General features: G+C 41.0%; 1 protein-coding gene across 7 annotated transcripts in view; it reads right to left on the bottom strand.

Annotated features, from left to right (window-relative positions):
• LOC140730534 (rho guanine nucleotide exchange factor TIAM2-like) overlaps positions 1-14,273 on the bottom strand; it is a 252,268-nt gene that overhangs the window by 24,724 nt on the left and 213,271 nt on the right. For all 7 annotated transcript variants that reach the window (XM_073051118.1, XM_073051115.1, XM_073051117.1 and 4 more), the window contains one exon: positions 4,773-4,952. In XM_073051118.1, the coding sequence (XP_072907219.1) occupies positions 4,773-4,952 (180 nt within the window). The remainder of the gene's footprint in view (positions 1-4,772; positions 4,953-14,273) is intronic.

Here is a 14,273-nt window from a genome sequence, read left to right as displayed (position 1 = left end):
GTTGAGACAGTGGTGAGGAAGGCAAATGCAATGTTAACATTCAAGAGGACTAGAATATAAAAGTAAGCATGTAATGCTGAGGCTATATAGGGCATTTGTCAGACCATGCTTGGAGTATTGTAAGCAGATTTGGGGCCCCTTATCTAAGAAAAGTTGTGCTGGCATTGGAAAGGGTCCAGGAGGTTCCTGAGAATGATTCGGGAAATAAAAGGGCTAACCTATGAGGAGTGCTCGATGGCTCTGGGCCTGTACACACTGGAGTTTAAAAGAATGAAGGGGGTTTCAATTGATACATATTGAATTTTAAAATGCCTAGGTAGATTGGATGTGCAAAGAATGTTTCCTATAAAAAAGTTCAAAAGTAAATTTTATTATCAAAGTATATATACAGTATGTCACCATATATAACCCTGAAATTCATCATCTTGTGGCCATACTCAATAAATCTATAGAAGAATAACCATAATAGAATCAATGAAAGATCGCCCAACTAGGCAGAAGACAACAAACTGTACAAATACAAAAGGATGAAATAATTGAAATAAATAAATAAGCAATAAATATCGAGAACATGAGATGAAGAGTCATGAAAGTGAATCTTTCAGTTGTGCAAGCATTTCAATGCTGGGGCAAGCCTTGTACCGATGGTGACCCTGGAGGAGATGTTGTTGCCAATCCAAACTGACTGGGATCTGCAAGTGAGGAAATCTAGGATATAATTGCACAAGGGAGTACTGAGGCCAAGGCTTTGAAGCTTATTGATTAGTTTTGAGGGAATGATGGAATTGAATGCTGAGCTATAGTCGATAAAGAGTATCCTGAGGTATGCATCTTTGTTGTCCAGATGTTTCAAGATTGAGTGAAAAGCCAGTGAGATGGTATCTACTGTGGACATGTTACTCCAGTAGGCAAATTAGAGTGGATGCAAGTCATCGCCAACCTTTCAAACCACTTCATTACTGTGGATGTAAGTGCTACTGCATGATAGTCATTGAAGCAGATCAATGCTCTTCTAGGGCACCGGTATAATTGAAGCCTGCTTGAAGCGGGGGGGGGGGGGGGTACCTCAGACTGCCAAAGTGAAAGGTTAAAGGCTCAGTAAACAGACCAGCTCGATGCTCAGCACAGGTCTTTAGTACTTGACTAGGTACCCCATCAGGGCTGAACGCTTTTCGTGGGTTCAGTATCCTGAAGGCTGTTCACCCATTGGCTTCAAACACTAAAATCACAGGATCATCAGGGTAAGTGAGAGTTTCTGATGGTTCTTACATGTTTTGATATTCAAAGTTAGCTTAGACACACTGAGCTCATCTGGAAGCGAAGCCCCGCTTCATTTAACTTCATAAGAGGGGATCTTATTCAAGTCTTGCCACAACTGCCAAGCATCCTTAATTGATTCACGTTTGGTCCAGAATTGCCACTTCATACAGAGATTGTACCTAGACCTCTTGTAACTTTCTTAGTCAGCAAATTTTGGATCTCATGGTTCATCCAGGGCTTCTAGTTGGGGAAGACTCTGAATGATTTAGTGAAGTTACACACGTCTACAAAAGTTTTAATAAAGTCTGTTTTTACCATGGTGTATTTATTCAGATGAACCCTGGAACACAGCCGAGTCCACTGACTCGAAGCCATCCTGGAGTCATCCCTCTGCCTCCCACAATCATCTCTTTGTTGTCCTGGTCTCTGGCACTTTGCTCTTTAGCCTCTGCCTATACGCAGGTAGGAGAAGGACAACAGAGTGATCAGATTTCCCAAAATGTGGACTGGACATAGAACGGTCAGCATTTCTTTTAGTATAACCATGGTCTAGTATGCTGGGACTGCTGGTGCTACAGGTTATATGCTGATGGTAATTGAGCAGGGTTTTCTTCAAACAAACCTGGTTGAAGTCTCTGTGTATGATCTGAAATGCATCAGGACGGACACTGCGTTATGCAATTTTGCGAGCGCTTGATTATAGTTGGCCGGTGGTGGTATATAAGCTGCAGTCAGGATCATAGATGAAAACTCCCTAGGTAAATAGAGCGGGTGGTATTTGACTGTTAGGTGTTCCAAGTCGGACGAGTTCAACAAAACTGCCACATTGGAGCACCACCAAGAGTTTATCATGAGCACAAACCTCCTTTTGCCTTTTCCGAATCAGCAGTTCAACCCATTCTGTAAATCAAGAAGCCTTCAGGTCTGATCACTGTATTTGGCGTGCTGGAGAAAGCCACATCTCAGTCAAGCATAGAATATAACAGGCTCTCATTTTTTTCCGCAACAGCAATCTTGCCCTCAGATCCTCCATTTGTTCTTCAGCAACTGCATGTTTGCCAACAAGATGCTGGGTAGAGGAGGCCTGATCCCTCTGCATTGCAGCCTGTCTTGTAATCCCCCATCCCCTCCTGTCTCGCTTCTGGCCATGGTGATGTACCTTCATCCTCCTAAAGGTGCCATACCTGTCCGGTCCGCTGAGTCTTTCAGGTAATTGTGAGATCTGTAGTTCGTTAAGTTGATTTAAAAGGACATTGCTTAGAGGGAAGTTACATGCTGCAGTCTGTGATGAGAGTAATTCGAAAGAGGTAGATTTAAGAATATTTAGAACTATTGTCTGCAGCCCATGGAACATTGCCAATGATCCTGTTGATCTTCCCCACTGCAGTGTGGGAGTCTAGGTCCGTAGAACAGAGATGAGAAGGAGCTTCTTTAACCAGAAGGTAGTGAATCTGTGGAATTCAGTGCACAATTGACTATGAAGGCCAAGTCATTGGGTACATTTAGAGTGGCGGTTGATGGGTTCTTGATTAGTCAGGGCATCAAAGGTTACAGGGAGAAGGCAGGAGAATGGGGTTGAGAGGGAAAGAATCAGCAATGATGAAATGGTGAAGCAGACTCAGAGTCATAGAAAAATACAGTGCAGAAACAGGCTCTTGGCCCATCTAGTCTGTGCTGAACCTTTTCAACTGCCTACTCCTATCAACCATAGCCCTCATACTCCTGCCATCCACACTTCCCTTAAACATTGAAATCAAACTTCAATGCAGCACTTGTACTGGCAGCTCGAATGGCCTAATTCTGCTCCTATATCTTATCGTCTACTATCTTCTCTTTCTTTTGTATTTTACATCTGTCTTGATATTCAAATGTTTGATTAGTAGATTAACAGCACAAAATAATTGCAAAGGAGATGTCTGTCCACTTCTGACTCCCTCATGCCAGTGTGAATCTAATGATATGCATAACATTCTATATAAAATCCACTGTAACATGGTTTTCCTTGGTTATTCACTAGCTTCCCCATTCTTTTGTTTATTTTTACTTTCAATTTGCTGATCAAAGGCTGGCTCTTCTCTCTGTTTTTGTCAGTCATTCATTATTTTTATTCTTATTACATTACAATTATACTTTATGCCAGATAATCAATTTTGGGATTACAGACAAAAATTTAAAAACATCTTTTCCCATATCCTGTATTCTATTTCTGCATACCGAGGGATAAATGTGTTTCTGACACTCAATACTGTGATTATCATTGACTGATACATACAGTACCTTCGCTCTACCCAATAAAACTAATGAATACTGACCTCCTCTCTCGGCTCAAGTATCAAAAGAATTTCTCTCACCAATCTTCGGATCAAATACTAATATTTTTGTAAATCCCCTTAACAAGAATAATTGTATGGTTTAACCTTCAATTTTACAAAAATTTTGATTATTGATAATATTGCAAGTGACAGAAGATTTCAAATCTTCTTTATAGCTCACTCCCCAGAGATCAACGTATCCCATCTGGAGTAAGTAAACGCATTCCCCTCAAGATGGCTGCCCAATTTAGAATTAAATTACTTGCTCAGCTATACTGCTCTTTAAATGATAAAATCTCATGGGCTTTGTGTCAGGATTTATATTATCCAGCTGCAAAGCTGTATTAGTTTCAAACATCGACAGGTGAATGCTTCAATCATGGACTTCCACCACATGTTGCACCCCAGTTACAAATGTTCATTGGAACAGAAACAGCTATAGTCTCAGATAATACAAATATTAATCAAACAGACCAAAATATCACATGCCTTCATTAAATATTGCCCTATTCAATCTATATATGAAATTACAAATCTGAAAGGTCAAAAATAGGCACATCTAAAGAAAAAATGTAATACCAAATAAAAAAGGCTCAGTAAAATCAATCTAGATAGATTGTGGTGCAACAGACATGCACTTGATCTTTGCCATTCCCAATATATTGAGGCCCTTCACAGCTGGACCACAGTCAATCATGCTACTTGAGCCTCTCTCTGGGTTTATCTGGGTTTAATGAATATACCAGCTCTGGTGTTTGGATGTTTGGAAGGTATATAACCATAATTACATTGTCTGATAAGATATTGTGTAACAACCAATCTAATTAGAAATTAGGTATTCTTGCCAAGGCATTAGTTGGAACACCACAAAGTGATTCAGTATATTTGGACAAGGGAGTGGCAAGAGCTGCTTTTCCATTCCTATCACAATTCAGGAGTTCCTACAGTAAAATACATTATGGAAAATAAAATTGAGATCAAATATAATTACCTTCAATATTAAATAGTTTTCTAACCGTCTGTTGAAGAATGGGGAAATCAATGAAATACTCCAATAAAGAACTGGATCTCAGCAGATATCAGAGCAGGGTGATAGTCTCAAGAAAAGTGGTAAAGAGCAAACTATTTTACAAAGTTTAGTAAAATTTAATTTCATTAACAGCAATATATGCATTGCATATATTTAACCTCCCCACATACCTTTACATAGGACTTCTCTGTGTCTATCAGTTCATGGATCACTTTCCGAAGTCTCTCTGCATCAGACAGATGCCGTGCCAGTGGCCGAAGAGGCTGATCAAGGCTCTCCTTCTGCCCAGCCATATCAGTAGGATGCAGTTCATGTAAACTTCGACAGAATGTGCTAACCTGCTCTGCACTCTGGAGGAAGGAATAAAAATAAAGGTGAACAAACCCAAGTTACAGGCTCACTACCCCAATTTTCTGACCTGTACATTCCAGTTATATTGAAGTGATATAGATCTGCATTACCAAGGAGATATTTATTCTATGAAACCCTTCACAAATGAGAAAAAGTATGATTAAATGAAAATGGAGTAACAACGTCGAGGAAATCATATGAACTCTGCTAATTTAGGTGATCCTGAGCAAGGTGTACCCGAGACATAGCGGCCAAAAGATTTCCTGCTTCACTGTCATTCAAACACCCCAGCTGAAAATGAAGGTGCAGGACTGGATCTACTTTATTGCTGCCCTTTCTGCTGTGGAATAGCCTAACAAAACAATCACGCATTGAATAATAGGAAGGCACACGGGGTACAACTACAGAGTAATCGACATCTTCTGAATAAGATAGGAAAGGAAAGAAAAATAGTGCGCTCGTCTTTCAAAAGCTGTGTTTAATTTCAATGAAAATCTATGCCCTACTAATCAGCTTTTCAGTGGAATAAATATCTCATATTCCTTAATCCTTCAATTCCAGTTGTAGTTTTAATTCAGAAATGATAACCAAATACAGTCTATCCAAACTTCTTCAATTAAAATAGGGAGGAATAAACAGTGATTCTCATTAATTACTTGGTACCTTTCATTTCTTACATAAAGCAACAATGATTCTTTTGGCTTTTTAATACTTCTTGCATTCTCTGTACCAAATATTCAATAAAAAATACCTGGGTGAGAATTGGGCCCCAGCCTCTAAATATCCACATTGGTTTCTCACCGTTTCACTCCACTTCAAAGACAAAGACAATGAACTGCATACACAGCAGTGTGTGGGGAAGCACACTGTAGCACACCACGCCCTGTCTAACAATGCCCATGGGACCAAAGTCTTTTGCATAACAAAAAGGTACATCTCCCTGAATACTGAATAAAATGTAAAATAGAACCAAATTCATATTATAGAGAGCTAAAAGACTTGTCCTTTATATTCCTGTTTATAATCTCATGCATATTTTAATTATGCTGCTAAGACTATTACTGATATTAACGAAATAGCAATATCTAAATATATCCCTCAATTTAGCTGAACTTCTGTATTATTCAAATGCAGAACTAGAGATTTTTCAAATAACTTTGCAGATGGAAACTAAGTGACCCTGAAATGACATTGTTCAGGACATGATTTTCCATTTCTGTCTGCAAACAGCTCCTACTCTCAAGAGATATGCATAGGACCTCCAGATCATTTTGATACTAGCAATGTCACCCAAGTTGTATGCATTGGAGTCTTTAGCCTTGTGGGATTTCATGTGGATAATACAGGCAAAGTAGCGTCGGAAAGTGCCAAGGTAGGCAGATAATGTTTGGAGGGTGAGTTTCGTGTTAATGTTGGCTCATTCACTAATACACAAACAAGGACCCTACCAACAAGTTATACAAAACTGTTTTCAGTGAAGGTCCACAGAAGACACTTGATAAGATGGACAATTTCTCATATCTTTGCTCTAAGTGATACTACACAGGAGGAAATTCATCATTTTAGATGCCAACACATCTAGCCATCTGAAAAAAAAATTGATGACCAAAACATCAAATGCAGGAAAAAACTCACTGTCTACCAGTCGGCTGTGGTCTTGGCCCTCTTTAATATTTCTAAGGCAATGGAAATCCCACTGGAGGCATCACAAAGCACTGGATGTCACCAGTTTTCTCTGCCAACTTCTTTGTATCCAATGATAGGATAGGCTAATCTTCCTCTTCCAGGCCAAATCCCAGCATCAAAGCAATAATTATTTTCACTCTTAAGTAAACATCTCTTTTGCATGCCCAACATCAGATGCCTAAAACAGATACACTGTTCTGAGCTTTTTCACTGAAAGAGATTATGAGGGTGACAGAGTAAAGTTTCAAGGCCTTTGCAAAACATCCTTGAAAAAATAGTGCAGCATGGGATTTTTGTGACCATATGAATTGGAAAGGTTCATACAGGGCATTGCTTCAAACACCGGGTACATGCATTGGAAGCACACAGTGTCACAAACTCCCTACTTGGCCAGAATCATACAGAATACTTCTGGCTATTTGACCCAATTCAACCACAGCCAAAATTAGGCAGTCTTGCATATTAACCCCATTGCTCAGCAATTGATACATAGTCCTTTATGCCTGACAGGGGTTCCCAACCTGGCGTCTACAGTGCCCCTCGGTTAATGGTTGGGGGGGGGGGGTACATGACAGAAAAAGGGTTGGGAAACCCTGATCTAGACTCTTTTGTAAACATTGTCCGCAACCCAGCTACAATGACAGTATATTCTAGGCTTACACTCTCTGGATGAAGAAAGCTCCAATCATTACTTCTCTGAATCTGTTTTCCCTAACCTAAACATTTCCAAATAATCATTAATCATCTCTATTGGAATTGTTCCCAGTATTTTTCCCACCACTGACATCAGACTCACAGGTCCATAGTTACCTGACTTTTCCCCATTACTTTTTTGAAAATGGAGACCTCAGTTTCTTCCAGCAAAGATTTTTTAAAAATCTTAGGCAGAGCCCCAGCTTTACTATCAAAGCAGTTTAAGGTAAATCACAACCATTCCTAGATGGTTTTCCACTTTTAAACCCGCCAAGGCTGTGAGTACCTCCTCTTTATTGATGGAGAGCTACTCTAGACCTTTACTGACTCCATCACAAAATTCTCCAATGACAATCTTTATTTACATTTTGATACTGAAGAAAAATATTAATTTAGGGCCTTGCCTGTACCTTGTGGCTCCATACACATTGATCCCATTGCCTTTAATGGACTTGATTTTTACCAGATTGTTCATTATTTATTTATTTAGAGAACCAGCAGGAACAGGCCCTTCTGCCCCTTTAAGCTGGGCAGCCTGCAACCCCTAATCTAACCACCAGACAATTTACAATCACCAATTAACCTACTAACTGGTATGTCTTTGGTACCAGAACATCTGGAGAAATTCCACAGACTCCATACAAGTGTCTTTCACAAACATAGAAATCCTTTAGATTTACCTCATTTCTGTCCACTGCTGATTCTCATGACCCTTCCTTGCCTTTCTAATTTTTTTTCTTAAAGCCGCAAGGCATAGGAGCAGTATTAGGACATTCAGACTATCGAGTCTACTCCACCATTTCTTCATGGTTGATTTATTTTCCTTCTCAATCCTACTTTCCTGCCTTCTCCCCGTAATCTTTGACACACCTCCTAATCAACATCTACTTAAATATATCCAATGATTTGGTATCCACAGCCACCTTGTGACAATGAATTCCACCTTCTCACCACCTTTTGGTTTAAGAAATTCCTCCTATTTTTGTTCTGAAGGGCTGATCTTCAATTCTGAGGATGTGCCTTTGGGTCCTACACATTCTCACTAATGGAAACATCTACTCCATGTCCACTCTATCTAGACCTTTTAATAATTGGTATGTTTTAATGAGATCCTCCCCCACTATTCTAGTAAACTCCAGTGATTACAGGCCTAGAGCTATCTATCACTCTTCGCATGTTAACCCTTTCATTCCTGTAAATCTCCTCTGGACCATCTCCAAAGTCAGCACATTCTTTCTTACATGTGGGGTCCAAAATTACTCACAATACTCTATATGTGGTCCAACCAATGCCTTATAAATCCTCAGCATTACATCTTTGTCTTGATATTCTTGTCCATGAGTGTTAACATTGTATTTGCTTTCCTTACTATTGACTCCCAGGCCCTTTTGCACATCCGATTTCAGAATTTTCTACCCTTATAGAAAATAGTCAACACCTTTATTCCTTCTTCCAAAGTGAATCAGATTCAGAATTAATATCACTGGCATATATCGTGAAATTTCTTTATGGCAGTACAATGAAATACATGGTAAATAAATATCAAGAAAAAACTGAGTTACATTAAATAAGTTAAAGTAAGTAGCACAAAATAACATAAATAAAAAGTAGTGAGGTAGTGTTCATGGGTCGAAAGTCGATTTAGAAATCAGATGGTAGAGGGGAGGAAGCTGTTCCTGAATCACTGAGTGTGTGCCTTCAGGCTTCTGTACCTCCTACCTGATGGTAACAGTGAGAAAAGGGCATGCCCTGGGTGCTGGGGAACCTTAATGATGGAACCGCCTGTCTGAGGCACCGCTCTTTGAAGATGTCTCGGATACGATGGAGGCTGGTACCCATGATGGAGCTGTCTAATTTTACAAGCTCCTGCAATTAATTTCGAACTTGTGCAGTAGCCCCACCCCCCAAACCAGATGGTGATGCAGCCAGTCAGAATGCTCTCTATGATACATTTGTAGAAGTTTGAGTGTTTTAGTTGATGAACCACATCTCCTCAAACTCCTAATGAAATATGGCATACACTTGTCCATATAGCATAATAACCATACATTTCCCTATGCTGTCTATTCCATCTATCCCTCCCTACATTATTCATACACTAGATGGGCCTCCACTGTTACTAGTCCCTTATAAGTATCACATTTCTATTTTTCTCTTTATCTAACCCTCAGAATCCCTCAACATCCAGGATTTCTTCTATTTGTTTTCCCTGGCCTTTACCCTTACAGTAGTGGTCACCAACTCGTCGATCATGATGGACTGGTTGATCTTGGAGACTTTCCCATTAGATCCCGGAAAAAAAGAAAAATAAATACACAAATACTGTTGAGAGATTGTTTCCAGGTTGTGGGGTTTTAGTTCCGTTCTTTCTGCCCAGTGCGCATGTGTGTAGCTCCCCCCCCATCCCTCCGCACTACACAGTGTACTTCAGTAGTCCCCAACCACTGGGCTGGAGGAAACATGAGTCAGCTGCACCTTTCCTCATTCCCTGTCACGCTCACTGTTGAACTTGAATACATGCGAGGACATTAGCCAAGCGCGTCAGGGATCACTGGTTGGCCTCAGGTAACCGGCCGGCGGGAAGTGCCGATGCTACCGGCCCGGAGCGCGGACAGACGGGTGCCGCCTCTGAACCTGTTTAACATTCCGAACGTTTGTGGGGAACCAGGTGCTAAAATATTCACAGACCTCATTCGGGCTCAAGGTTTCATAAGCAGCAGGGCAGCTACCTCGCTGTGATCTACTGAAACAAACTTTTGTCGGCCCATAGATCCTACAAGGGGGCGGGCGTGCGCCCTAATGCATTCCTCACTCGGTCGGTCACTTTCTCTCTGGACTGCGACCACCGCGGTCCCGGTACGGGAACAGACGCACCTGGCCAAGGTGGCCAGCGGGAGGCTGGAGTTCGGGCCCGGAGGCTGTCTAATGAGGCAATGAAGCCCTCAAAACCGCTTTGGTACCCTGAGTCCAAGCACCCCGCACTGAAAGACAAACCCTTTCAGTTTTTTTCCAGCGGAAAAAACGTGAGCAAACAGGACAGCAGCTGAGAGCCACATCAACTAAATTGCGGAATAGACTGGACATAAGGAACCTGCTTCGAGTATCGCTGTATTCCCGTCGCGTTTAACAACCTCCACTCCCCCACTGGTCCGCAAGAATATTGTCAATAATAAACCGGTCTGCAGTGCAAAAAAAAGAAGAGTGGTGGCCCCTGGTGTTTATACATTATTTCTACTTCCGGGTTGCAGGGGTTTACTTCCGGTCTTTTCTGCCCCGGTGAGCATGTGTGTAATTAATAGATTTGGAGTCGATCTTGCCTTTCACTGAGGCTGAGGTAGGGGATCTTGGGCTTAAAAAGGTTGATGACCACTACCTTACAGGAATAGGTTAGCATTGAGCGCCTGCTATTTCTCCTTCACGTGCTTCCCACTAAGCAGACGTAGACCTAACTACAAGTAGATGATCCCAGTCTGCCTTTGCAAAGTCCTCTCTTATGTTCATCAATTTGGCCTTTCTCCAGTCTCAGACCTTTGTTGCTGGTCCATCCATACATAGCCTTTTCCATAATCACATCAAAATATACAGTTGTCGTCCTACCTCCAAAATAATCTCCCACTGATACTCCTTCCACCTGATCAGCCAGTCCCTGAAATAACGCCCAGTAGTGCTCCTTCCTTCATTGGTCTATTTACATACTGTTTCAAGAAGCTCAACTGAACACCTCAGAAAATCCATGCCTTCTGAACCTTTAACGCTAAGGCATCACAGTTAATATTTAGGGAAATTGAAATCCTCCAGTATAAATCTTATTTTTATTGAATCATTATTATTTTTATGTTCATATCTGTTCCTGTGCTGACTTGTTGGGTGGTTTGCAACAAAGTGAGAACATCTTTTTGTTTTTAATGTCTATCCATATGGCCTTATTTGAGGAGTTTTCAATCATATCCTCCCTCAAAAGAGTTTTGGCCAACAGTGTAATACTTCCCTGCCCATCCTTTAACCATGCCTCTATGACAATATTGTAGATTCCCATGCTAATTAGAGTTAATCTTCTTTGTACTGAAAGAAGTGCAATTTAGCTTTGAATCCCATGGACTTGTTCTGCCTACTGGGTTTACCCTAGGTGGTTGTCCATCTCCATGTGAACAGCTACTCTAAATCTTTCCCCTGCCAACTAAGTTTAAACATTGCCCAACAGCATGAGCAAACATGGAGAGGGTTTCGTCCCACCCAGCTTGTAAAGGTCTCACTTCCCCCAGAAACAGTCCTGTTGATCCAGGAACCTCCTGCATCATTCCTTGAGCCAGACGTTCACCTGGCCTATCCTGCTAATCCAATATTTATTAGCTTGTGGCACTGGAATCAATCCAGAATTACAACCTATGAGGCCCCATTCTTGGCTACCTGGCCTCCTAAATGCATGTTGCAGGACCTCATCCCTTCTCCCATGCATGTCATCACTAACTACATGTTCTATCACCTCTGGCTATACATCCTCCACCTTGAGAATGTCCCATAGCCTCTCCTAGATACCCTTGGTCATAGCACCTGGGAGGCCACTGATTTGGAGTCACTTTTCTAGCCCAGAAACACCAGTCTGCAGTATTGACAATAAAATTCCCAACCACTACTACTCTTCTGTTCAAGGATATGTGGAAGGATGCCCACTGGACTGCAACTGCAGTCTCCCCTAGGAGGCCAATAACCACCCCCCCCCACCCCCCTCCCCTGCTCCCATGTTATCCAGAACAATGCATCTATTGTGTCTGGCATTTCCATCAACTGTGAAGTCCATTGTTCCACATTGGCTTCATCAGTTACCTCAGAACACAAAGAACTGGAATGGGCATCAGCCTCCATCTAGGAACCAACTTAGATAAGAGTGCAAGTATATTTCATATCGATTTCCATCAGCTGCCCTCTGCAAAAAAAACCCAAAATCTTGACCAACCAGCTATAATCAATAGTTAGAGAATGATTATGAACAAGTTAACCGCCATATATCCCTAAAGAACATAGAGTAGAAATGTCTTGTGTGCAGGACGTGAAAGATAATGCATCACATGTATTTGACTTTGTTTATAAAATTTAGCTCCTTTAAGCAATAGTTGATTTTTATCAGCAATATTCCAGTAACTCTGGCTGAGAAGTGATTCAATATTATGATACTAGTTGTGATACTCACTCCCCAAGTAGCAGACACAACACTGACCCTTGTGGAACAACACTAGTCACTGGCGGCCAACCAGAAAACATCTCCTTTATTCCCAAGCCCAAATCACTCACATATGTTAAAAACAGCAAGGTTCCCCGCACCGATCTCTGTGAACCACCACAAGACACAGGCATCCAATTACAAAAACAGCCCTCTGCCAACACCCTCTGGCTCCAATTGCCAAGCCAATTTTGGATTCGACTTGTCCTGGATCACATGGGTTCTAACCTTTAGCACTAGCATCCCATTTGAGATCTAATCGAAAATCTTACCAAAGTTCATGTTAACCATACGTACTTGAACTGTCTTTATCAACACATTTATCAAAAAAATTCAGTGGATTGGTTGGAAAGACTGCCCTGGAGTGAAAGAGGTGGGGAATGGCATTGCTGATCACAGCTGCAGAAGGAGAGATTATCCATTGAATCAGTATTGGGGGGGGAAGTCAGAAACAGGAAGGGAGCAATCACACAATTGCGAGTATTAACTCATCTTCCCATAGGGGAATGTAAACCATATCAGTTTTACTTATTTGTCAATATCCTTGATACTATAGAATTTTGATCTAAGTACATCGTAGGTTATACTCTATTTTATCGATAAATGGCTTTCACTGACCATGAAGATAAACTTCTGAGAAACAACGCAGTCTCTTGCAGCTCATTTATCTCATTAACTGGTAGTAGATGAATCCTTGTGCAGATATGATTTAGTCAGTGCAGCTGAGGGTGAAGTAAGGTTTATCAGTACTGATCATTACCAGGTGCTCTATAATACTGGCAGGCGGTTCGCCCATCTGCGATTTTCAAGATATATGGCAAAATAATTATTTCATTTCCTATTACTGTAACTGCAATTATTTCAACTTTATTGACCCAGTGACATTGATTCTCAATGTTTTTATGTCAGTTAAGATGCAGTGTGCATGTCTGGAACCTAAAATTAAAGTGAAAGAAGAAATATGTTAACCTTTCTTCTAAATTAAATTCAGGACTGGTAGCAATTACGTTGACGTGCTGTTATGGCACAGCTGTGTAGGTCAACCTTCTGTAACTACCACTCATGAACTACTACACTACAAAATCTCACTACTGACTTCAAAACAAATGGACGATCTTACTCCGGCTCACGTTTTGTCTTATTTTGTTATACAAGGCATAGCTAATATTGGCATTACATAGATATTTAGTAAATTGTAGCACATTACATTTATTAGAACTGTTACACCCTGCATCCTTTTGAAATCATTCAAGATGACAGTTTTTGGTTTCCTATACTGATGCTTTTCATCATTTGCTGGTTTGCCTCCCTGCTGATTTTTTAGCCTTAAATGAGCACTGACTTCCCTCCACCCCGCACAGTGTATCTTGTTACATTACTGTGAATGGCGTGCACTTCTCTGATACCCACTTCCACCTTAGAATGTCTGTTGTCATTTAGTCCCCTCCTCCAAAATAAACCCAAGTATGATCCTGTCCTGACAAATAATTGGACCAAGTCAAAAACACAACTTTTTGCATTTATATGGTTATCTCAAGTGTGTAAAATATCCTAAGGCAGTTTGCAAATCAAACAAAATTTATCAAATATGGGGTTTAAGGGATATCTTCACAGAGGATAGGGAGGTGGAATATTTTTGCCGAAGTTCAGAGCATCTAGTGCTGTGGGAACCTCTACAGCAGAGGAGTGAAGGTGTGCAGGGGCCGACACCGGAGAGGTGAAG

Source organism: Hemitrygon akajei, chromosome 7, assembly GCF_048418815.1.
Source record: "Hemitrygon akajei chromosome 7, sHemAka1.3, whole genome shotgun sequence".
Lineage (NCBI taxonomy): Eukaryota > Metazoa > Chordata > Chondrichthyes > Myliobatiformes > Dasyatidae > Hemitrygon > Hemitrygon akajei.
The sequence above is the reverse complement of the archived record's forward strand: the minus strand, read 5'-3'. Positions and strand labels throughout refer to the sequence as shown.